The 26,650-nt window shown below is 42.4% G+C and overlaps 1 protein-coding gene across 1 annotated transcript; it reads left to right on the top strand.

Annotated features, from left to right (window-relative positions):
* Positions 1 to 4,923: 4,923 nt before the first annotated feature.
* LOC133378802 (parapinopsin-like) lies at positions 4,924 to 26,235 on the top strand. The gene is given in 6 exon segments (XM_061613421.1): positions 4,924 to 5,078; positions 5,291 to 5,490; positions 23,364 to 23,432; positions 23,902 to 23,954; positions 25,988 to 26,033; positions 26,036 to 26,235. Coding segments are annotated over 6 exon segments (723 nt in total).
* The last annotated feature ends 415 nt before the right edge of the window (positions 26,236 to 26,650 follow it).

Below are 26,650 nucleotides of genomic sequence, written 5' to 3'. Positions count from 1 at the left end.
TGAGGGACTCCACTTTCTACAGCCCTCCATTGGGAGAACTGTCCGTTTATTCCTACTCTCTGCTTTCTGCTTCTTAACCAGTTCCTTATCCACAAGAGGACCTCTCCTCTTATTCCATGACTGCTAAGCTTCCTCAGAAGTCTTTGGTGAGATACCTTGTCAAACGCTTTTTGAAAGTCTAAGTACACTATGTCCACTGGATCACCTCTATCTATATGCTTGTTGACACTCTCCAAGAATTCTAATAGGTTACTGAGGCAGGACTTTCCCTTGCAGAAGCCATGCTGGCTCTGCTTCATCAAGGCTTGTTCTTCTATGTGCTTAGTTAATCTAACTTTAATAATACTTTCTACCGGTTTTCCAGGGACAGAAGTTAAGCTAACTGGCCTGTAATTTCCGGGATCCCCCCTGGATCCCTTTTTGAATATTGGTGTTACATTTGCCACTTTCCAGTGCTCAGGCATGGAGGAGGACCCAAGGGACAAGTTACATATTTTAGTTAGCAGATCAGCAATTTCACCTTTGAGTTCTTTGAGAACTCTCAGGTGGATGCCATCCAGGCCCGGTGATTTGTCAGTTTTTATATTGTCCATTAAGCTTAGAACTTCCTCTCTCGTTACCACTATTTGTCTCAGTTCCTCAGAATCCCTTCCTGCAAATGTTAGTTCAGGTTCAGGGATCTGCCCTATATCTTCCACTGTGAAGACAGATGCAAAGAATTCATTTAGCTTCTCTGCAATCTCCTTATTGTTCTTTAGTACACCTTTGACTCCCTTATCATCCAAGGGTCCAATCGCCTCCCTAGATGGTCTCCTGCTTTGAATGTATTTATAGAATTTTTTGTTGTTGGTTTTAATGTTCTTAGCAATGTGCTCCTCAAATTCTTTTTTAGCATCCCTTATTGTCTTCTTGCATTTCTTTTGCCAGAATTTGTGTTCTTTTTTATTTTCTTCATTCAGACAAGACTTCCATTTTCTGAAGGAAGACTTTTTGCCTCTAAGAGCTTCCTTGACTTTGCTCGTTAACCATGCTGGCATCTTCTTGGCCCTGGCGGTACCTTTTCTGATCTGCGGTATGCACTCCAGTTGAGCTTCTAATATAGTGTTTTTAAACAACTTCCAAGCATTTTCGAGTGATGTGACCCTCTGGACTTTGTTTTTCAGCTTTCTTTTTACCAATCCCCTCATTTTTGTGAAGTTTCCTCTTTTGAAGTCAAATGTGACCGTGTTGGATTTTCTTGGCAATTGGCCATTTACATGCATGTTTAATTTAATAGCACTATGGTCACTGCTCCCAGTCGGTTCAACAACAGTTACATCTCGCACCAGGTCCCAGTCCCCACTGAGGATTAAGTCCAGGGTTGCCATCCCTCTGGTCGGTTCCATGACCAACTGGTCTAGGGCATAGTCATTTAGAATATCTAGAAATTTTGCTTCTTTGTCATGACTGGAACACATATGTGGCCAGTCTATGTCCGGGTAGTTGAAGTCACCCATTACTACCACATTTCCTAGTTTGGATGCTTCCTCAATTTCATATCTCATCTCAAGGTCTCCCTGAGCATTTTGATCAGGGGGACGATAGATCGTTCCCAGTATTAAATCCCTCCTGGGGCATGGTATCACCACCCACAACGATTCTGTGGAGGAGTCCGCCTCTTTGGGGGTTTTGAGCTTGCTGGATTCAATGCCTTCTTTCACGTATAGAGCGACACCCCCACCAATACGTCCTTCCCTGTCCTTCCGATATAGTTTATATCCAGGGATAACCGTATCCCACTGGTTTTCTCCATTCCACCAGGTCTCCGTTATGCTCACTATATCAATGCTCTCCTCTAAGACCAAGAACTCCAGTTCTCCCATCTTGGTTCGCAGGCTCCTAGCATTAGCGTACAAATACTTGTAAGCAGTGTCTCTCTTCAAGTGTCTTTGGCACTTGTGGTTTGGCCTGTGGTAATTTTGCTCTTCTGAACTTATATCCTGTGCCCCTGCTCTCACAATGCCTACTTCTAGGCCTACCCCTTTTAAAATTTCATCATTTCTTTGGTCTTTATCCCAGGGGGGAGGTTTATTCCAAACTGGACCTTCCTCAGCTCCTGTCGGGTTTCCCCCCTCAGTGAGTTTAAAAGCTGCTCTGCCACCTTTTTAATTTTAAGTGCCAGCAGTCTGGTTCCATTCTGGTTCAAGTGGGGCTTGTCCCAAAATGTTCCCCAGTGCCTAACAAATCCAAACCCTTCCACCCGACACCATTGTCTCATCCACGCATTGAGACTGCAAAGCTGTGCCTGTCTGGCTGGTCCTGCGCATGGAACCGGTAGCATTTCAGAGAAAGCCACCTTGGAGGTCCTGGCTTTCAGCATCCTACCTAGCAACCTAAATTTTGCTTCCAGGACCTCACAGCTGCATTTCCCCATGTCGTTGGTGCCAACGTGCACCACGACCACTGACTCCTCCCCAGCACTGTCTACCAAACTATCTAAACGATGGGCGATATCCACAACCTTTGCACCAGGCAGACAAATCACCTTGCGGTCTGCACGCCCATCACACACCCCACTGTCTATGTTCCTAATGATCGAATCACCCACTACAAGGATCCCTCCACCTCCCAGAGATATATCCTCGGCACAAGAGGATAGCTGCTCATCCCCCAAGGAATGGGTCCCTTCTAAGGGATCATTTCCCTCTCCCTCAGCTGGATGCTCTACTTCCCTGAGACCATCGTTCTCCATGATAGCAGAAGAGCTATCATCCTTGGAGTGGGACACAGCTATAACGTCCCTGAAGGCCTCCTCCACACACCTCTCTGCCTCCCTCAGCTTTTCCAGGTCAGACACCTTGGCCTAAAGGAAATGAAGTCGTTCCCGGAGAGCCAGGAGCTCATTGCACCGAGAGCACACCCACGACTTCTGTCCAACAGGCAGATAGTCGTACATGCTGCAGGCAGTGCAAAACACTGGAAAGCCCCCACACGCCTGCTGGCTTCTTACCTGCACAGTTTTGTTTAAGGTTTATTACGTCAATGGGTTGGAGACTGCGGTTTAGTTGAGGTCAGGGAACAGATGGGGGGGCCTGGCCTCCTCGCCCTGCTGCTGAACTTGCTCTGCTGCTTAACTCGCCTTGATGCTTTGTCAGCTGGGGCCTTGATGCTTTGTCAGCTGGGGCCTTGACGCTTCGTCAGCTGGGGCTCCCTCTAGCTCATGGAACAGGCTCTCTCACTAGGGTGCTGTGAATTTATATGTGTGGCTGGTCCCTCCCAGCTACTGCTGCCAGCCAGTGATGTGTTAATTGAGGCTGATGGCTCAACAATCAGCTGGGGCTTAACTCCTTAGGATTATCTCAGGCTTCCTTCCTTTGAAGGCACTGAAGTCTCTGGGTTTTGCATGGTATAAGGCAGAGCTTGGAAAAGTTACTTTTTTTGAACTACAAGTCCCATCAGCCCCAGCCAGCATGGCCACTGGATTGGACTGATGGGAGTTGTAGTTCAAAAAAGTAACTTTTCCAGGCTCTGGTATAAGGACACATCCAAAGCACCAATTTCCCATAATAATGTATTAAAAAGTGACCACAAAAAGAATGCACTTTGGGCCTAACCTTGTATGCTTAGCAGTGAGAACCACATACATATTGAAAAGTGGTGGTTTTGTGCCATGACAAACACATAGCAGAAGCTGCCCAAAGCACACTTGACAGAGAACTGATGACACACAGGGCAGTAGTGCTGTTTGCAAGCTGTTTGCTTGTCAAAGCCTTCACTCATATATTGAGGTCCTTTTCTGAGAGTAAATAAATTTGGAGCCAATTTATAGGCAGCTATGTCAAGGGTACCATCTGCAGAGAGTGAAGAGAGAGTTTAGGGAATGAAACAGAAAGGTCTGCAATCTCCTTTCTGTCCCCTTTCATTCTGCATTTGCAGTTGACATGGGGAACCCAGGTGGAAAGATTCACTCAGCATGTCAGGGAGGAAAAAAATGTAATTGATTATTCTTATTAAAGACACTGCTTTCCCAACTGCATTCAGATTGCACCGGTTCACTCTTAAAATGAATTATGCCCTAGGAAAAACACAAAGTTCTGTGCAAGACATATTTCTCTGCTGCAGTAATTATGATGAGTGTAGTGCTAGATTAATTAGAAAATGAATGAAGAGGGGAGAATTATGATCAAAGAAACCCAGATCTAAGAATTTGCTTTAAATGTTGTGTAATCCATGGAACATTGTGCTCCTGGAAACATCAAACATCTGGAGAAACGAAAGACTGAAGACTGACAGGTAGCACAAACCAAAGAAGCTCAAATAGCCTTTTATTTCAGTATGGTCAACTAACAACAAATGGATTCTCTGGATACCATCCCCTTGTCAGTGAATGTTAGCATGGGAAGACTGGACTTGATACTTTGTATTAGTTATTATGGATGGGGAAGAATAGCCACCACATTGGACCTGGCAAAGGATTCCAGCTGAATTTGATAGTTCGCCATCCTTTCAGACCGGAACCGATTTCCTTCTGTGGGCCGCAGCTGTAATCAGCATGGTTTTTACTGCCCTAGCTGCAAATCGGCAAGAATTTATTCTTTTGAACTTTCCCCCCTATTTTATGTTGAATTATTTTCATAACGCTCCATCAATGGTGCATTTCCATTAAGAAGCCAGCATTTCATGCCCTTGTAACCTCTGTCACTTGTCAATCAACTGCTCACCAAGCCTTGGCCGTTGCTAACAAGGAACAGCAGCTTCAGTTAGTTCATTTAAAACTGGGTTTCATTACACTTGCAAAATACTCATGCCTCGAAGCCTCCTGGGTTCGTTTTTTAGCCCCGTTTTTGGCTGCTCTCACACCCCCTCACTTCCCCAAATTTTAGGAACCTTAGTATTTTACAGAAATGTTCCCAATGAAGCCAATTTAGAATCTAGATTGTCCTAATGGTAAAGGGTAACCCGTTCATATGCCTGACACCATTTGGCTCCAATCAGGTAACATCCGAGGCTTTTGCCTTGGAATCTGGAAAGCAGTTGGAAGAGGAAGGGGAAACTGTTCCTCTGTTCCCAGAGGGTCCTTTGGGATCCACCCTTCTTTGGTAAAGAATAGATGAACAAACAGCACATATACAGACATTTAACATATAATACCTTGAGACCTCCATGGCTCCTGATGTTGATAACTAAGAAATTTTGGCCACCAAAAAAAATAATAAACTGCGAATCGAATCACCAAAAACCACGCACAGCAGATTGAACCGGCAAGTGCGAGAGCAAGTGGGAACAAAAAAATGGTGGATCAGGATTAAAGGACAGACTATCAGACCATTATTGCAGTAATGATTTACAGACAGCTTTGTCAGCCAATTAACTATTCCATGGTCTATTTAGCCATAGCAAACCTTGGAGCAGCCTGGCTGGGAGGAAGTCTGAATGTAGAAACCAATGCTCTGCCCTCCTGTGTGGGTAGAGTTGGCTGTGTCACCAAAGGTTTTGCTACGGCATTTTTTGGTGAGTACATGTCTAAAGTTCATTTGTTGTATTGAAGAATTAGACAGGAGTCATCCACCGAATTGCTAAAAGGTAGTGCAATCAATTAAATCATCTCTGTGTGGTAGGAAGAATAGATTTCAACAAGATTCCTAGATGTGTAGGTATTTCAACAATCATAACAGTGGCCTCGTATTTACATTTCTCCATATTGCAGCAAACAATGCTTACAGCTTAAGGTTTATTGTTGCTTTAATATCTTGCATCTTCTTCATCATGATCTTTTTAGCAGAATTATGCTTAAAAATAAAATTACATCTGCCTTAGCTTTGCAGTGACGAAATCAGAAAAATGGGAACACTTTGCTAATGGTGGTGCAGTTCAGTAATTAATTTAATAGACTTATGGGGGACCCCATCTTTAGATGGCAATGTGTATTACTTCAAAATGTGTTGCATTTGGTGGTGGTCTCCTGCTCATTCTCCTGTGTGGGAAGTCTCCTGCCCTGATGACATCACTGTTTGCTGTTGAATCAGTTGGTCAACTCTAGGAAACAAGTGCCTCCTTTGCTTCTCTTTGCATCATGTACCAAACAGGTATCCCAACTTTGACTTTATATACCTGGTGTATGGCAACTATTTTACAAATTGTTTATCCTGAAATAGTATTGGCATATTAACTTCTCATAGCTATTAACAGCATTTACCAAGGGCAGGCCATGTTTTCTGACACCTGTTCAAGATAAATCACTGTTCCAGTTTTGCCTTTTAAAATATGCAAATATGTGCACATATGGACTGGTGATTAAAGTTTCAGCCCCCTCCCTCAGATCTCTCTCTGAATGGGAGAGGCAATAGATGCACCTCAGTTCTTGCATGTAAATCAGGGATGGGAACTTGTAGCCCACCAGACATTGCTGAATTACAACTCCCATCATCACTGACAATTGGCCATGTTGGCTGGTGGGAGGTGTTCAACAACATTTGGAGGGCCACAGGTTCCCCACCACTTACAGAAATGCATGATGATGATGTTATAGAATTGGGGGGGTATGGATGATGTCTATGGGTCCCCTCCAAGCCTGTAATTCTGTATCTGGAAATTTGGCAATAAGGAAACCTGCTGAACTGGTCAGGCCAGTTGATGGGCCTGTTAAGTACCTGATTTAACATATCTAAAGACTTGGTCAAGAGAGGATGTGTTGCCATAGGAATAACTGGCTGATGATACTCTTCCAAGAAGGGGAGGCCTTCCCCCTCCCCCATCCTGGGGCCAAAATATACCGTGTGTGTGTGTTTTAGCCTGATGTGGAGCTGGGAATACACAAAAAAGCTGTACTGTTCTCTCTGCCTAAATCCAAAGTCATGGCTTTGGAGTGCCTCCCTGAAAGTTTAATGGGGAAATAAGATCTGTTGAAGTATTACTGTTGTGAGCCCTTCCATCTTATGTTCAGTTTGTATATATACATGTATGTAAATAGAACCACATATCCTAAAGATGCACCACAGTCTTCTAGGGATGGGATCCATTGGCTGGTGCCGGTTCAAAAGCATTCCATCGACCGAATAAGCTGGTATCCATTCAAGTTTGGCAAGCAGCTGCTTTTACCAATCTGGTTTTTTTCCCTTTGGAAAAAATATTTATATGTTTAAAGTAAATATCTATATTTTGAAAGGAAATGATGATAAATTAAAGGAAATATCAATAAATAGGAAATGTCAATAAAATATTGATATTAATATCAATATTTTAGATGCAGATCTTTTTTAAAAAATCAGTTTCCTGAAATAGACACAGAAAATCACTACATAAAACTCCAATCCACAATAGCAAATACGCAAATTAATTGAACATTCAGCACCAAATCCAAACTGGTGGAATTCTAACACATCCCTAGTTTCTGCTGACCATCATTTCAAGGAAACTGCACCCTGCGTAAGTGCTGGAACCCCTGGAAATCTCTCGCTGTTCAGTGATTGGGGTACACATATTACATCATCATCATCATGTACGTAATGCCACTGCACTTCCACCAAGCCATACAACTCTTTTACAATAAGTACAACTGGTTCTATTGCAAGATGGAATATTCTATTAAATATGCTTCAATAGTTTTGTTTAAAGGAAACTTTTTATCAATTGCCAAATGCCAACACAGCTGCTTCAGAAGCCTGGACAGGATGGAACTGTTGCAGAGTAAAGGAGTACAACATACAGCAGAAATAGAAGAACCAGCCCCAATGTGTAAGGAGGAGAGGGATAAATACACAGCAGTACCTCTATTCTCATCTCTAAGATGTTGGAGGCTTTGTAATGGGATGCCAACTTTAAAATGATCCTGATACAAAGGTATTGTGGATCGTAAAGGGTTTCTTTTATTATTTCTATGACAATTTGGCAACTCATAGGATAACACCACTTCCTTTGTGTCCTGGTTTCCATTACTTTAATAATAATATAGAAGGTAACAGGGCTGCATACTTAGCTACAAGAATACAACTTGCCAAGGCATTTGGCTAAGTTAGTTTTTCTCTTTTTTTCAAACAACCAAAGATATGCTAACATTCTGATAAACTCAGCAGTCCTAACCTCCCATCCACAAAGCTGGAGGGGGCTGGGAGATGCTGGATGGTTCCCTCTGCTGCACTCTCCGGGGGGGGGGGCTTTGTCACCACAAAGGCCCCTGATGCACTCACCTAAAGGGTGCCACAGTTCCTGATGGTGGTAGCTATGGCAAGGCTCTGAGACAGGCATTATGGGAGTAAGGCAAAGCAGGACTGCTGATGGATCTACTGGAACTACAGCCAGCCATGGACTCCTCTGCTGTGCCAGTCTAAAGCTAAAACTGGCACAGAAAAAAAAAAAGATTACCACCCCCTATCTTCTGCCCTGTTCAGCAGGAGTCATAGGGCTATGGGTGAATACATGACTCCATGTAACACACACACCCCGCCTCGGTTTGGATTGCTTTGCCCATGGGTTAACTTTAACCAAACAACTGTCATATCCTCAATCTTCACTACTTCTTTATCGAGCCCTGTCTTTCCTCCATCTTTTAAAAAGTACAATCCTTAGAAATCACACTAAATCACATTTTCCCTAAAAGCTCAGAGCCCCTCACGTACCATCTTTCAGGAAATCTTAAATGTGCTTAAGACAATATGATAGACAATGGATTATTTATGGGATCAACACTCAAAGTTTTATTTAAAAGCATAAAAACAGCCCTATAAAGTATGTCATTATTATTATTATCCTCATGTTACATAGAACAGGGTGGGAGATTTTGCCGAGGATGAGTAATAGAGGCCACTGAATGAGTTCATTGCTAAAATTTGATGCAGGGACTTTCTGGCTCATACTGCATGCTTACAACAGTAACAAACAAAGAAATAAAACAGTCATAATTGAACTTAGGTTTTAATTGACCAGGCAATAGAATATGCTCAAGGAACATATATGTTCAAGCTAATATGTTTTTATGTTTAAAATTTACTAACTAAGATACTGTCACATTGTTTGTTTTTTAAATGCTGCATTTCTTCTAAAACATTCCTGACTTTTGAGATGAAATATCATCTACCCCATTGTCAAAAATTCTATGTCCCTTGCCAAAGGACTCAGCTGAAATAATTGCTAACCTAGAAAGCACATATTCAGTTAGCTGTTGCAATACCAAGGGCTATTGCTTTAAAAAAAATCAAGGATTTGTGTCTACATATAAAAGAGGTTTTCACAACAGAGGAGCATTTCTTGAGAACATTTGTGACAGAAATTTGGCTCCAGGCAAGCAAATCAAAAATAGCAGCTTCAATGTGTTTCAGAAAAGAAATGGGTTTTCATAGTAATGCTCAAAACCTGGAAAAAAAATACTTGACATGTGAAAGCATGAGGTGTCACTCTCTTGGATGGAAGTGCAGTGACCCAAACATTGGCAGGGGTGAGAGGAGTTGTTTTAAGAAACATTTCTGAAGGGCCTATTTCTTCAATGAAGATTATGAAATGAAGTTAGCCTTGTAAACTCCCTCTGGAAACTGAAGCATGATTCCCCGGGACTAGGAGTTCAGAATGAGGGCCCATGGCACCAAAGGTTATGCCCAATGTAGCACTAAATAAACATCTCATCAGTTTCTGCTTGCACAATGGGACTTCCCTTCTCCCCATGTGCACCCCCATATCTGTTCTAGGGGTTCCTTGAACCCCCCATAGAACAGTTGGAGAGTGTGCAGGACACGCATAGGGAGAGGAAAGGGAGGAAGTCCCATTGCGCAAGCAGAAATCCTTGCACTGACAGGACAGTTGCTTAGTTTGTACAACCTCAAGAATCTAACTCCCTATTCTTTCTCAACCTTCTTCATGGATGGACTGTGTACATGTGTGAATAGCAAAGCTCCAGGCCAAAGAGCCCAGCACTTGAAGGCTGGTATCTTAATTTGATCATGTTTCTTGCTGGTCTCTGGAGAACAAAAGCAGAAGAGGGCTATTGCTGTCATGTCCTGCTTGTGGGCTTCCCATAGGCGTCAGCCACTATGGGAAACAGGAAGCTGGTTTAGAATAGCCTTTGGTTTGATCCAGTAAGGCTCTTAGATTCTTTTGTTTATTAACAATATGTATAATACCAATACAGCCAAGCTGTGATTAATTTAAGTTAAGCCTTAGATATGATTTTTGCTTACAGGACTGAAAAGTGGCCAGGTTCTAAGTGTCAAAATGATATAAGGATTGCAGGTGTTTTGCACCACATGGGCAAACAGAGGGAGCCATTGCAGTCAATGCGGTGCAGAGGTAGTTTGAGGGCCACATTCCCTCAGGGGAAATCTGTCAGAGGCTGCATGTCGGCAGTGGGTGGAGCCAGAGTCTATGATGGGTAGAGCCAGAGGCAAATGTGTCCTGGATTAACTAATAAATAAGAACAACTACCCTGCTTCAGTTTTCACCATGGCTGCCTCAGATTACAATCCCAATCCTATGCAGGTATTTTCAGAAGTAAGCCCCTCTGGGTTTGATGAGGTTAAAAAAAATGAAAATACATGTAAAAAAGACCAATACAGCTACTGTTCCGGAAAGCAAGTGAGAATAATTCTTTTCTGACTTTACTGCGCCACACACACACCCGCACATGCACAAACACACAGTAGAAGCCTATCAATTTGCTCTTTTCCCCAAGCCGTACAACCAAACTGATTTTAAAAAATCAATTTATTTTTCATCTAATAAAATACTTCTCCTTTCAATTATCCTGAAACTTCATTAAAAAAACAGGGAAAATCAGGAGGAATGGAACAGGAGAGAAAGAACTCTGATGGGATGGAAGAATAGGGCAGTGTCATGAGGCATCAGGCCTGCATAAAAGAATGAGGTCAGGGGCTTCACAAGCTGCCCACTTGGGGCGAAAGGAGATAAAATCCAACTTCCTGCCCAAGCCACCAATGGTATTCCCATCTCTTCCCAGGCCTATTCATATTGCTATTTTAAAAGACTAAGCAGCATAATGGAGCCTCAGCTGTCCACCATAAATAGTATAACATTATAACATCAACAATAGTTTAGTACTGTATAGTTCAATAATACTATCATGTTTGTCAAGAGCTTTTGAGATGCCCAAAATACTTTTGGTGATACATACCAAGTTTCTCCTTTGCCTGAGAACTGAGTGACCTGAACCTTCCAAACCACCATTCATATCTAATACAGACAGAATGGGAGAGGAGGCTAAAACCTTAATAAAAACAGCCAAATCACTTATTCACCTCATGTTTCTTCATTTATACCAAGACCCTCATATTGTATTGTAACTGGACGTGTTGTCTCTTCCTCTCTCATGTTAAGCAGTCATTGACATCAGAGATATATTCATCTCTGTGAAGTTTTGTGGAATCGTGCCCCCCTCCCCAAAAACAGATTAATTGCCAGTTCTTGGCCATGTAGTTTATAATACAATGTTGTTCTTAGAAAGGTGTAGCTGACCAAGTGAGCATCATTCACACTTTTGCAACCTAGACCTAAGATTCCTATGCAACACATTCTATGTGTGGCTATTAAAAGCTGGGGAAGATTATGGCAATTCAAGGCATGTTATGTTTTATTTCTAGGCCACCTTTTGGCCAAAGTGGCCCCCAAGGCGGCTTACACACAAATAAAAAACACAAATACAAAAGACAAATAAAAACAATACAATTTACAAAAAATGAAACGAACAAAATTATAGCATTTCTAAAAAGCATCAACAGCTATCCAAAAGCATTCATCTTCCTGGTAAGGGACAGTCCCCATTAAAATGTCACTAAGAGCAGGGGTGGGAGGCAAAGCAGGTGGAAAAGCATGCCCCTTGATCGTCCCAGCACAGTCTCACCCCAGCAGCAGTACCTCTCACTCTGTAGCTCCTCCTGATATGGTCCAGGCAGAGGAGTGGAGCAAGGCAGGTGGAAAAACTTGCCCCTTGATGGTCCCAGCACAGTTTCACCCCTACAGCCTGGCGTTGGGGTGATGGTTCAGACACTGGCAATTGTGCTTTCCTGCACATACCTTCTGCTGAGCACATTTCTAGGTGCTGCTTTGTCAAATAAAGTCTTGAAGGCTTTGAGTAAGTATATTATTTTTGAGAATATCATCCGTCATGGTAAGAAGTTCATACCACTGGAATGGAGTATTGGGTTTGGACTTTGGACTAGAAGATGTCTTTGATTGACAATGCCAATCACTGTGGCCCAGTTTTCGTTGTACTTGGGATGTTGTGCCACTTTATACTGGCCACTGCTCCCAGATTCTTACAGTGTCAGGGCTGAACTGCAAGCAGCTGTCAGGAGCCAGGATCCATGAGTTGTGCCCAGAAGTCAGAGCCAAGAAACCAAGCCAGGAGCTGAAGCTGAAGAACGCACTAACATGCATCAGAGCCAAGAAGTCCATTGTTGCTCAGGTCTAAACAGCTCTGAACTGTAGTTCTTGTAGTGTACCACAATAGAGTGGCTGCAGAGAGCCAAAGCTTCCTAGTTATAGTCTTGGGGGCTCCTCCGTATTGGAGTTGCATGTTTCTAGCAATGAGCCTGCTGTACCCAAGTAGGCTCCCTGCATGATGTAGAGCCCTGAACTTCCAGGGTCCTTAATTGAGCAGATAGCCAATTTGAGCAAAGCAGCCCCCCGGTTGCAGACATTCAGTCCCCGAACACAGGTGTGGGGAGGAAGGGAGAGAGAGACTGCGGAACTGAGACATGCAGGAGGGGATGAGGCTAATGCAACTCATTTCCACTCTCCCGCTTGTGCAATGGCAATTCGGGGGGGGGGGAATGAGTGGATAGGGCTTCAGTATGAGGCAGATTCATGTGTCCATATAGGATGCTTGCAAACTTCCTATTCAGGAACACAGGAAGCTGCGTTCTACTGAGTTAGACCATTGGTCCATCTAGCTCAGTATTGTCTACACTGACTAAGTGGTTCTCCAGAGTTTCAGGCAGGAGTCTCCCCCAGCCCTACCTGAAGACACCAGGGATGGAACGTGGGAGTAGACCTTCTGCAGATGCTTGACCATTGAGCATCTGCAGAATAAATTCACCTATTTAGAGGGACATGGCTCAGTTTTAAAACCATACAACATTTTATGTTTATTTCAATGAAATACTTTATTTCTCATATACCTCCACAATGCATATTTTCTTTTTATCAAGCACCCAGCATCATTTCTCAAAAATAAATCTTTATTGCTGTTTTTGAGCTTGCTACACTGTCTTTTTTATGGTGTAATAATTAAAACATGACTCAATGTTCCTGGGATGGCTTAAGAAGTCATTTTATTATCTCATCAGTTCTTTTACTTACATTCCATTGTTCAGCATAGGAGCTCAGCTTCATATGGGCTGTCCTTAGAGAACTCTAATTCTTATAGCACTTTGTGACTACTACTGACCGGTTGCAAATACCCCGTTTTCAGGGAAGGTGATTGAGAGGGTTGTGGTGCAGCAATTGCAAGTACTCTTGGATGAAACAGATTATCTTGAGCCATTCTAGTCTGGGTTCAGGCCTTGTTATAGGACTGAATCAGCCTTGGTTGCCTTGATAGATAACCTTTATTGGGAGAAGGACAGGGGGAGTGCGACCCTGTTATTCTTACTTGATCTCTCAGCAACTTTTGATACCATTGACCATGGTATCCTTCTGGGCCAATTTGGTGAGATGGGTATTGGAGGCACTGTTTTACAGTGCTTCCGATCCTATCTTCAAGGTTGTTTTCAGAGAATAGCATTGGGTGATTGTCTTTCGGCCCCCTGGCAGTTGTACTGTGGGTGCCACAGGGTACCATTTGTCCCCCATGCTGTTTAACATCTATATGAAGCCCTTGGGAACAGTCATCAGGAGTTTTGGGGCGAGGTGTCAGCAGCATGCTGATGATACCCAGCTCTGTTTCTCTCTAACATCTGAATCGGGAGAGGCTGTGCAAGCCCTGGACCGCTGCCTGGACTCGGTGGTGGGCTGAATGAGGACCAATAAACTGAGTCTGAATCCTAGCAAGACAGAGGTGCTGTGGGTTGGTGGTTCCCGAGTTCAGATAATTGGTCAGTTGCCTGCTTTGGATGCGGTCGTACTGCCTCTGAAAGAGCAGGTCCATAGTCTGGGGGTGCTCTTGGATCCATCTTTGTTGCTAGAGGCCCAGGTTACCTCCGTGGCTAGGAGTGCCTTTTACCAGCTTCGGCTGGTAAGACAGCTGCAGCTGTTTCTGGACCGGGATAGCCTGACCACTGTTGTCCATGCACTGGTAACCTCTAGGCTCTATTACTGTAATGCGCTCTATGTGGGGCTGCTCTTGAGGGTGGTCCCGAAGCTGCAGCTAGTGCAAAATGCGGCAGAGAGACTGCTCACTGGGGCAGGGTATCACCAACATGTCACCCCGCTGCTGAAAGAATTGCACTGGCTGACCATTTGCTACTGGGCCAAGTTCAAGGTTCTAGTTTTGGTGTACAACGCCCTATACAGCTTGGGACCAGGATACCTGAAATCCTGTCTTATCCCTTATATACCCAGTTGATCACCGTGCTCTGCAGGTGAGGGTTGTGATGTCCCTGTATATATATAATACTGTAAATATGGTAAGTGTGGGTTTATTAGAGTATATGAGGTAAGTAGACTGAGTGAGAGGGGGGAGTACATGGGTTGGACTGCCATCTCCAAAGATAGAGAATTATATTTGTGTATGTTTGTTGGTGTTCTTCTTACTTTGCTTCTTTCCTGTGTTACTAACGTTTCTACAGAGAATCTAAACTAGAAAATTTTATTTCCCTCATTATTCCTCCGAGAAATCTGTGTCAAATTTATTTTATTAATTTCAAAGCCTTTTTATTGGTCAATGTCATATGATGGTGAAGACAGCCTTTTGTGTTTCAAATTGGAGGTTATGTTCTATTTCTATTTTGGGTGCATTAACAGTTGAATCTGAAACTGCAGTTCGATGTAAAATCAGTCTGACTCTTAGCTGTGGGGAAAAAGAGGAGGCATGTTTTCAGCCTGCTATGTTTAAACCACTTCATTTAAGGCCAGGTAGGCACTGTCAATTAAAAACTCCTAGACTTTTGCTAGAATATATTTCACCTCCCACTGTTTTATCTTGTGCAAATTGAGACACTTCTGAGGTCCACTGGAGACTATTCTGCAGAAGTCAGTGCCATTATTCCACAATTATGTTTGGAGTTTTTTTAGTGCAAATTTTGCTCTACTTCACATATTCACAGAAATAGAAACAAAAGAAAATGATTTCTTATAGGAAACTTCACTAAAATTGCAAAGTAAATCAGACATATTTAAAGTGACTATCTGAACTATATCAACTCTCTTAATGATGTTGCTTCCTCCCTGCTAAAACAAGATCAGCACAGCACATGTCTTCTTTCTATGATTTGGGCTGATTGCAGGTGTTGCCACCACTCACCATATGCTCAGAGGCACATGTTACCAAATTCTTGCAAGCTACACAGCAAGTGGATTGGACTGTGAAAGACCAACCCAAATTATGTTTGCATTCTGACAAATTTGTAGGGCAGTCCAATATCTCAGAGAGGAGGTCAGGTCTCCTGCTTCCCTGGTGCATTCACTATACAGTAGCTGCCCAATTTCTCTGCTTTTTAAATTTTGATAGAAATATCTGTGGACTATAGGTACATTCTTAAACCGCAAGGTTTTTTTGCCTATTAGTGAATTTTCCTGCTTTTTAATCCGGGAGGTAAGAAATGGGATCCTGTGCAAGTTTGCTGAGAATGGATTGATCATTTGCATGCTTATTGAGTTCAGTGGGATTTACTCCCCTGCAATCATGCTTAGGATAGGTGAAACTGACCACAGGGGATGAGGGGAGGAAACACAGAGGGGAGGACTGGGATGGGAGCAGGCAGGACGGGGAGGGGAGAAGGACAGGTTTGATCATTTGCATGTTTATTGAATTCAGTGCGATTTACTCCTGTGCAATCAGAATAGGTAAAACTGACCAGGGGGGAGGGAGGGAGGGGGAAGTGGGCAGGGGAGGAGGAAGAAGGAAAAGAGGAGGGGAGGAGGAAGGTAGAGCAGAGGAGAAGGAGGGAAAAAAGCAGGTCTGATCATTTGCATGCTTCTTGAGTTCAATGGGATTTACTCCTATGCAATCTAGGTTAGGATAGGTAAAACTGACCAGGGGGGAGGGAGGGAGGAGGAGTGGGCAGGGGAGGAGGAGGAAGGAAAAGGGGAGGGGAGGAGGAAGGTAGAGGAGAGGGGAAGGAGGGAAAAAAGCAGGTATGATCATTCACATGCTTATTGAGTTCAATGGGATTTTCTCCTATGCAATCTTGGTTAGGATAGGTAAAACTGACCATGGGAGAGGAGGAGGGGGAGGGGGAAGGACCATATTGGAGGGGGCAAAGGAAGGGGGAGGGGGGCAGGTTTGATCATTTGCAGGCTTATAGAGTTCAATGGTATTTACTTCTGTGCAATCATGCTTAAGATAGGTAAAACTGACCATGGGGAAGAGAAAGGGGAGGGGAAGGAGGGGATTGGAAGGGGTTGGGCATGGGGAGGGGGGGCAAAGGAAGGGGGAGGGAAGAGGCAAGAGGGAGGGAATAGGAGGGAGGAGAAGGGAGGGTGGGTTTGATTGTTTGCATACTTTTTGAGTTCAATGGGATTTATTTCTGTGCAATCATGTTTGAAAATGGAAATGGACTGCCTTCAAGTCAATCCTGACTTATGGCGACCTTTGAATAGGGTTTTCATGGTAAACGATATTCAGAGGTGGTTTTACCATTGCCTTCCTCTGAGGCTGAGAGGCAGTGACTGGCCCAAGGTCGCCCAGTGAGCTTCATGGCTGTGTGGGGATTCGAACCCTCATCTCCCAGGTTGTAGTCCAACACTGACCTGGGGAAGGGGCAGGGAAGGGAGGGGGAGGAGATTGGGTGGGTGGGTACTGGGCAGAAGGAAAGCCCCTTTCCTTTATTTATTTATTTATTATTTGATTTATATCCCGCCCTTCCTCCCAGCAGTAACCCAGGGCAGCAAACTGAAATGATAAAAACACTTAAAATACATTAAAACAAAATAGCGTTAAAAACTTTTTTTTTAAAGCGTTAAAAACATCTTTTTTTTAAAAAAGGGTTTAAAACATTATTAAAGAAAACATATTAAAAGCAATTCTAACACAGAAGCAGACTGGGATATGTCTCAAATTAAAAGGCTTGTTAAAAGAGGGAAAGTGTTCAAAAGGTGCCAAAAAGATAGCAGAGAGCAAAAGGAAAAGATTGTGAACAGTATCATTGCTTTACAAGGTTTCCCCCACCTTTTTATTCTACAGCAGGCACATGTAGCCTCCCACCCAAATTTAAACCAAAGCTGTCCCTGGCCACATCCACACCAGGTCTTTATTTCACTTTGGACAGTCATGGCTTCTCTCAAAGAATCCTGGGAAGTGTAGTTAGTGAAGGGTGCTGAGAGTTGCTAGGAGACGCCTTGTTCCCCTTACAGACCTTCAATCAGAGTGGCTGACTGTTAAACCAGTCTGGCCACTGGAGTTCTGTCAATGGAATAGGAGTCTCCTCTCAGCACCCTTCACAAACTACACTTCCTAGGATTCTCTGAGGGAAGCCATGACTGTCTCAAGTGAAATCAAAGTCTGGTGTGGGTGGGGGGCCCTGATTAGCCAAGCCCAGCAGCTGTGAGGCTTTTAGAACACTGACAGTTGGTTCTTACTGAGCATGCCCCATGTTATCATAGGCTTCCAGCCAACATTTCTTAAATTAATTAAAAATCAGCCAGGCATTTTTTTAACTTTTAAACTGCAGAAGATGAAGGTCAGAGTGTGGGGCAAGGTCAGTATTAGGATTACAGGTACTCTGTGAACATGGCTGATTTTTAATGAATTTCAACAGATTATGAGAACTCTCAGAGAAAAAAGTCCAAAAGGGCTCTGAGGTTTTTTTCTCTCTTTTTAGACTTTGAACTCTCTATTCTCTCTGTTTTGTGTATCGCCATGAAAATTGAGAGGGTTGTTAAGCAAGCGTTTCTGAGTTCAGGACTATATGTTTTGTAAGGTTTTGTTTTGAAATGAGCTTATGGGAAGCATCAGAATGGCATAGGGGTATTTTCAATTTAACATTGCAGAATGTGAAAAATCCATGCTGGCTATAGTATACAGCCACTCTTGTGGCTGTATAATGAGGTAAGTAGACTGAGTGAGAGGGGGGAGTACATGGGTTGGAATGTTGAAGAGTGTTGTATGATGATTGGCTGAGTGTTTGAGTGTCTGAAGGTATAAATGAGAGGATGACAGTTGAGGGGGTTTGGTTGGTTCGGAGGGTTCTGGAGGGTTTGTTGGTTTTGGAGAGGGTTGTAGGGTGGATTGGATTAGGCAGGTAGTGAGGCAGGATATTGATGACTAAGAAACATAAAGAGTAACGCATCTTATGAAACCACACACTTGTTGACTAAACCTTTAAGTAATCTTGTTATTCCCTGTGTTTACATATAAATAGTTCTTGGTTTACCAAAACACCTGATCCTTGGCTGGGTTTTCACAGACCAGAAGGGTGGGCAGGGCACATACCAAGGTTGGGAAACAGTATCAATGGTGGCAGCGGTGAAGAGATAGTGTAACATCATCAGGTATCCAGAGCAACCCAGGGCTGTAATCTTTATAGGCACAAAGATAGAGGGGATTGAAGCCTGTAAGTGCACCCAGACACAATGTAGCAATAAACCAGGAGGAGATGAAGGCACAGTCTCAAGGCAATATTGTTTACAGGGAGTGTCTGGTGGTGCTGCCTAGCAGGGGGATCCTGAGAGATCTTTGCTAGAGCCGATGAGAGAACAGTTAAGAGAGCAGGACCCTGAGGTGGGACTGTGACAAGGCGGTGACCACAGGAGGGGTCCTGACAAGGGCCTCCTGCAGATACCATCTTATCAGGAAGTCAATTTCACACAACGTAGGAAATGAACCTTTAGTGTGGCGGCACCTACCCTGTGGAATTCCCTCCCCTTAAATATTAGACAGGTGTCATCTCTGTTATCTTTTTGGCGCCTATTGAAGACTTTCCTCTTTCGGACTTCCGGGAAGGGTGACTTAGCCTGTGCCTGCTTTTGAGACGGGCTCCTGCCTCAAAAGAAGCTTATTCAGATATATCAGTCAGTTTTTTCTTTTTTTTTTGGCTGATTAAACTTCTCCCGGGTAGGGAGAAACGAAGAGATTAACCTCAAAGCCTATTTTTGTTGGGACGACCAGATCTCATTAATTTATGGGACGAGGTCCAGCCGACGAAGGTGGGACGGATTTTCAACAGCAAGCTCTATCTGTTAAAGCGAACGTTCATCTTATCTTCTAAGAGAGAACGCACTAACAGGCAAGCACCCTTCTTTCTATATTTTTCTTTTACTTGACTTAAATTGTTGCTGTTTAAAAGAGATTTGCCAGATTGATCGGTTTTTGACATCTCACTGGGGAGCCGTAACTTCTCTCTGCTACGCACTAATTAATAGCTTATCTCTGTTTTTGTTGCAAAAAGCTGTCCTGGATTTGCATTCTAAAGATACACACAGAAGAGGGATTTCTATTCCAGATTTTTATTTTGAAAAATATTATACTGTTTTGAGACTACTCTCTTTTTGGTCTATTTTATTTTGACGAATCTGTTTCTTGACGATTGCCATTAATTGCTTCGATCCTGGGAACTGCATTTTGTTTACTTAACTATTGGAGAGATAAGGCTGTCTGCTCTGTTTATACTGTGATGTCACCAAGTTTGGAGTATTAACCCAATTGTTGCTGAAATAAGAAGTGGTTTTCCTATATTTTTCTTTTAAAATGGCAATTAAGAAAGTGGCTGAGAATCTGGAAATAACTATGTTTCAGAGAATAATGAATGAGATTGAGATAACGAAAATTGAATTGAGTAAAATGAAGCAGGAGATTAAAGATATAAGGGTCCCTGTGAGAGAGGTGACCCTGGAAGGGGTCCCTGTGAGAGAGGAGACCCCGGAGATTGGAATAGGGGTCCCTGTGAGAGAGGAGACCCTGGAGACTGGAATAGGGGTCCCTGTGAGAGAGGAGATCCCGGAGATTGGAACAAACGTGGAACAGGAACAAGATTTGGAGTCTATGGACTTTAGAAATAAAATCTATTGTTTGGAACTCAATGTTATCTCTGAAGAAATTAATGAAGATTCTAGAGATAAAGTTATCAATGGCATGGATTATCTTCTGGACTGGAATGATGTGATGGAGCCCAATATAGAGAAAATCTATGGAATTAACTGCAGCCATGTGACAATGGAAAAACTTTTAAGAGATGACCCAGTGTATTTTGAAAAAAAGAACAGAGATATGATTTTACAGCAGTATTTCAGCAACTTATTCAGAATGGATGGCAAGAAAATATTTGGGATAGAGGTAATTCCCATCAGACTCTTATTATATGACTATGGCTTTGACAGCAAGATTATTATGGAATACTGATAATGGAAGATTGGATATTGAAATTACTGGACTTAACAAGACTACTGAAGATGGAAGATGGAAAATGGAACTAATAGAGATAATAGAACAATGGCTACTGAAATTACTGAACCTAACAGATTCTGATGTGATGGATTAATTGAAATGTTTATTTTGACTATGGTTATGACAATAAGATTATCATAATTAGTAATGAGATGGATTAATCGATATGCTTATCTGGAAAAAAAAATTGATAGATATATTTCTTAAAGAATTGAAACCTCTCTTTGACTTTTTGTGGAAAGAATAAAGTAATGTTTATGAGATTTGATGATTAAGTAAGATAACTACTGGAGGAAAGTGATTTTATAATATGACTTAAGAGACAGGATTGCTATATATTATAGACTTATAACTGATTTGATCTTTGACAAATGGGAAGTCAATATTTTACTCTTTATTTTTTATTTTTGTTTTTTTTTTTCTTCTTTTCTTTTTTTCTTTTTGTTTAACTATTTTTGATTTTGTTTTTTGTCTTTGAATGTTTTATGATTTTGTCTTGTATGTTTTATGAAAATCTGAATAAAAATTATTGAAAAAAAAAAAAAAAAAAAAAAAAGAAGACTTTCCTCTTTCAACAAGCCTTTTCAGTTGAGACCTTATCCCAGTCTGCATCTGTGTTGGAATTGCTTTTTAATATGTTTTAACCCTTTTTTAAAATGTTTTTAACCTTTTTTTAAAAGATGTCTTGAAAGCTTTTTAAAAAAATGTTTTTAAAGATGTTTTATTTTAATGTGTTTTAAGGTCTGTTTTTATGATGTTTTAAAGAGTTTTTAGTGGTTTTGCTTGCCACCCTGGGCTCCTGCGGGGAGGAAGGGCAGGATATAAATCAAATAATAAATAAATAAATACTTCTGCATAAAATCTTTCCAATTCTTCTCTGTTCCCTACTTTTGCATTCCAGTCCCCCATGATTATCAGCACATCTTGTTTTGGTGTGTGATCAATTTCTTCCTGTACTTCTGCATAAAATCTCTCCAATTCCTCTTCTTCTGTGTTTGCTGTTGGAGCATAGACTTGGATGATGGTTATGTTAATAGGTTTCCAATCTCATTGATATCACTCACTTAGACCTTGTGTTGTAGCTCCTAATGGCTTTTGCTATATCACTTCTCACTATTAAAGCAACCCCGTTTCTTCTTAATTTCTCATTTCCTGCATAAAATATTTTGTAGTTGCCTGACTGAAAATGACCCATTACAGTCCATGTCATTAGTCACAGTGCTACTCGTACTTGTCCTTTGTTCTTCCCCAGTAGCTCGGTGAGTGCCTTCTGACCTGGGAGTCTCATCTTCCAGCACTATCTCATGTTGCATTTTGGACACTCTGTTCAGGGTTTTCGTAGTAAGAGATATTCAGAGGTGGTTTACCATTGCCTTCCTCTGAGTTTGGATGCATCTTAGTCTGGTGTCTCAGCTTTAACCATTCCGCCTTGGGTGCCCCTGCTAGGAGTTTAGCTTTCTGGTCTAGACTCCTGACGGCATTGCTCTCAGCTTCTTCAATACTCTCAAACCTCCTCACCACATTAAGGTGTGCATCCTAAAGGGGGTACCCAAGATAAAAGGTTTTAAATCTTTTACAGAGATTGTGAAAGGATTTTAGACTTGATTTTGTAGATTATACAAAATATTAGCAGGACCTCCTCTATGACTAAAGTATGCTCTTACATTGATCCTGTTGGGATGAAATATTAAATTGATCTTGATATAAAACACACCGGTTTATTTCCTGGTTACCTGACCTTTTCACATTCCAGAGGCTCAATGAATAAAAGCCGGTTTAAGCTGGAAATGTTCCTCTCTCCCTCTTTCCTGTATCATTCCCAATCCTATTGCCTCGCATATAGTTGCAAAGTGTATCATGAAAGAAATGTTAAAGTTTCCCTATTGCCCTATAAACCTTGACATGTAAGTCTTTGAAATGCAAGCCTGGCAATATTAAGGTTGTCACCGCTCAAGGGGCGCCCGGTTGCAACTGATGCCCCATCCCATATCTATTCTTTTGTTTCTAGCTACAGAGTGCTTATCTCAAGGACATGTAAAATATGCAGACCCAAGTCTGAAAGAGATTCTGATGTCCCTGCTAATGTTCCTCCCCTGCACCCCTTCACCTCCTTTTCTACATATCTTTGAGGTTATTGTGACAAATAATGTTTTTATGGTTTATGACGCTGCTCCCCAATATTGTAACCTCCGGGGAAAAGCTATATATTCTCTGTTCTATCAATAAACGGGGTTCCCATTCTGAAAGGCTTTTGGCTTATAAGTATCGGGTTCCCCTTTGCAAAGGATCAGTGTTTGTCTTGCTTGGTCTCTGGTAGTGGGTAATTGCACTCAACTCCGCACCCTTCCCGGGTGGATGTGAGCTGGGGTAGACAGTGACGGCTCGCGTGTTGGGTTTGGACCTAACAATCCCTTTGGGTTGAACATTGCCTGGCACTCAGGAGCCGCCAGTCTCCCCTCCCCGAGGGCCCGAGGCACGACTTGGCTCACACGTGAGAAACACCATCCCCTGGGCTTACCATAGCAACCTTACCAAGCAAAGGGAGGCTGTGATAACAACAAAAAATTATTTGTGGGCAGCACGTGTGCCCACCAAAGCTCTAAAAGAAAAGGCAAGGAAGTGACGTAGGCTTATGGGCTTATGGATGGAGACCGGCGTTGCTCTAAAGCCCTGGTCATCTCTATGGTGAAAATTCTAAATACTTGGCATTGGAAGTCTGGGCAAAATGGGCAGAAAACTGCCTCCACATTTTGCCTTCTATCTCTGGATCCACAAGGGCTACAGACTAGCTTTTAAAAAAAATGAACGCTGAGAATCCGGGCCACCTAATGGACTAAATGGGCACCAGGTGGCATGCATAGAATCTGGGTAAAACCTGGCTAACTGGGCAATATGGCAACCCTATACAACAGTGACCCTATTAAGGTTTCCTACGTTATTTGCTACTTTCTGTTCTGCTTTACAATTCCATTTGTAAATACCTGTATTGTAAATACCAATACCTGGTGGAGCGCCTCTCCCAATATGAAACTACCCGGACACTGCACTCAACATCTAAGGCCCTCCTCCGAGTACCATCCCATCGAGAAGCTCGGAGGGTGGTGACTAGAAATAGGGCCTTTTCGGTTGTGGCTCCCGAACTATGGAATGGTCTCCCCGATGAGGTGCGCCTGGCGCCGACGCTGCTATCTTTTCGGCGCCAGGTGAAAACCTTTTTATATTCCCAGGCATTTTAATGCGTATTATTATATGTATTGTTGTATTTTGCCACTGTTTGATTTTTGTTTACCTTTGTTGGTTTGATTCTATTGTATTATTGTATTTATATATTCCTGATTGCTTTATTTTATGTACACCGCCCAGAGAGCCCTTGGGCTTAGGGCGGTATATAAATTAAATAATAAATAAATAAATAATAATAATAATAATAATAATAATAATTGTTACTATATTGGTTTGCTATAGATATCTGCTAGGGACTCTATGCCACATCGTGCTGTTTTCCATATTATGCTTTGCTTAATTTGTTAAGTTTATATGCATTTTAGCACAATATTTTAATCCAAAGTTAGCTTACATTAGCATCCAAAATGGAGGATCAGCTCAGTTAAAATGTACTGATTTATTCAAAATACAATCTGACCCAAAGTCTTGAGCTACATGTTTTAGTGGATAAATATAGGCTAATTTATGCTGCATAACATCCAAGGAATCTGAGCACATTGAAACATAGCCTGAATTTGGGCAAATCTTAAACTGGTGTACTTAGACTTCACTCAACATGGGTGTTCATATCTTACATATTTTCCATATGAAATCATAATTTCAGTAATGATTTATCTGTGATTCACACATTACAGCAGGGCTGCACATACATACATTCATATGTGCAACACAGGCCTGGCACCAGGCATGACTAGGCCTGTGGGCACCAGTCTGCCCCAGGCCTGAGTCATCATGCTCCAACACCCCCTCCCAATATAGGCAGTGTGGGCTAAAATAGGCCCACCCACACCACCTACCTCCTGCATTGCATATCAGTGCACTACCATGCTGTGCGCTCACTTCTTTCAACACCCAAAATGGTGGCAGGTCAACCCCTTACAGATGTGGTGACACAGGAGGTGGGTGGGGTGGGCCTGTTTAGGCCCATGCTGCCTGCATTGGGGGTGTTTCCTGGAAGGGTGGAGCTCCTGCTGTGTGATCCGCAACAGTGTCGGGTTTCTAGCCCCGCAACCCAACACTGCTGCAGATTACAGGGTGGAATCTTCCCCTTCCAGCCTAAGGACTGGCCCCTAAGGGGCCCTTCTAGGCTGCAGGAACCCTCGGCCACTGCCCAACTTGGCCACCTGCTGGTGCCAGGCCTGGTGCAACCTAATATAATCTAGGTGCTCCAAGATCCAGCTCTTTCATCGGAGGCACAGATATCCTCGGTGGCTAGGAGTACCTTTTACCAATTTCAGCTGGAAAGATAGCTATAGCCATTTGTGAATTAGGATAGCTTGACCGCAGTTGTCAATGCATTGGTAACCTCAAGGCTGTTTTATTGCAATATGCTCTATGTGGAGCTTCCCTTGATGTTGGTCCAAGAGCTTGCAGCTAGTGCAGGACACAGCAACTAGGTTGATTGTGGGGGGAAATTACCACCAGCATATAACAAGCATCTTGATTGCAGGATTTGCACTGGTTGCCAATCTGTTCCTAGGCCAAGGTCAGCATTTTGGTACTAGCATATACTGTAGCTCAAGACCAGGTTACCCAAGAGTCTGCTTATCGCCTACATACCCAGGTCATTGCATTCTGCAGGACAGTGCTTCTTCCAAGTCCCTAAAATATCAGAAGGCCACTCCACAGTAGCCCAGAGAGGGGCTTTCAGTGTGACTGTGGAACAGCATCCCTGTTGAGATATGACAGGCAACCACTATCTGTACTTTCCAGAAACAATTGAAAATATTTTCATATTGACAAGCTTCTCCAGCTGGATGAAAAGTCCATGCCTTTACTTTAAAAACAATTCAAAGTGAACTTTTATTTTTAGTTAACTTTTGTACTGTTTTTAAAACTATTTTAGCTGTTTTCAAAACTATTTTAGCTGTTTTCATGGTATGTTGTAAATTACCTTGTAGTCTAGAATACCTGTAGAGAACCACGTTGGTTAACCCCTGTTCTACACCCAGCTCAGCCAATGGGTGTCAAGGGCACTATTGTCACCGCTTCCACATTATTAAACAGATTGCCAGTATAGCCCATGAGCTAGTTTCTGCATCCCTCAAAACCTGTTCAGTCTAGATATTTGTAAATTAGCAGATTACAAAAGCCTCCAGTTCTCTCTTTTCCAAAATAAATTTACTCTTTAAACAAGGCTGGTCTGAACTTCCTGCTGCTCAAGGAAGCTCAAGCAAAACAATACTTTCTTAAGCACTTCCCACATGAGCTGTCATCCTATTCTTTTACATACAATGAAATGTAATCACATTGATGTATGTCCTATTTTTGATGGCTATCTAATATGCTATTTTTAACTAGGTTGCTGAAGTTGGAATATCTCAATGAGGCTCAACAACTAAAGCAGACCTCAAGTGTCACAGATGGTGATCGTAATGGTTATGGCATTCTTGATGTGCTGGCTTCTTTATGCAACTTTTGCTTTGGTGGTTGTGGGTAATCCTCAAATCTACAGTAATCCTATTATATCCACTGTCCCTACATACATGGCAAAACCCAGCACATTCTATAATCCAATCATCTACATTTTTATGAACAAGCGAGTTTAAACCCAGTATGACCTGTGGAGCATGGAAATCACAAGTGTAAATACTGTATAGACTCAACATCCATCGAGAGTCTTTAAAAAAAAAGTAAATTTTACCACCCAAATTTTAACATCCCTTTGCTGTCTCTCCTTTGAAGAAAACTGCAAAAACAAAACCCACTATTCTGAACTTAATTTCCACCACCAGTATGATATGCACAGTATATTACAAGTCACCTATATGTAGATTTTGACTTTCCCAAGTAAATAAAATTGCTTACATAGCTTTTATATCTATCCATGTATACAAACTTTCATAACAGGGTCACAGGGATTGTCCTCACTGCAAGAAGGGAAACTCTAACCAAGAACTTTGTATGTGCTTGATCTGCTTTTCAGATTGCACAACAGATCAAATGCACATTGCTGTCTGCCTC

Source organism: Rhineura floridana, chromosome 3 (genome assembly GCF_030035675.1).
Source record: "Rhineura floridana isolate rRhiFlo1 chromosome 3, rRhiFlo1.hap2, whole genome shotgun sequence".
Classification (NCBI taxonomy): domain Eukaryota; kingdom Metazoa; phylum Chordata; class Lepidosauria; order Squamata; family Rhineuridae; genus Rhineura; species Rhineura floridana.
This window is presented reverse-complemented; position numbering and strand designations above follow the sequence as displayed.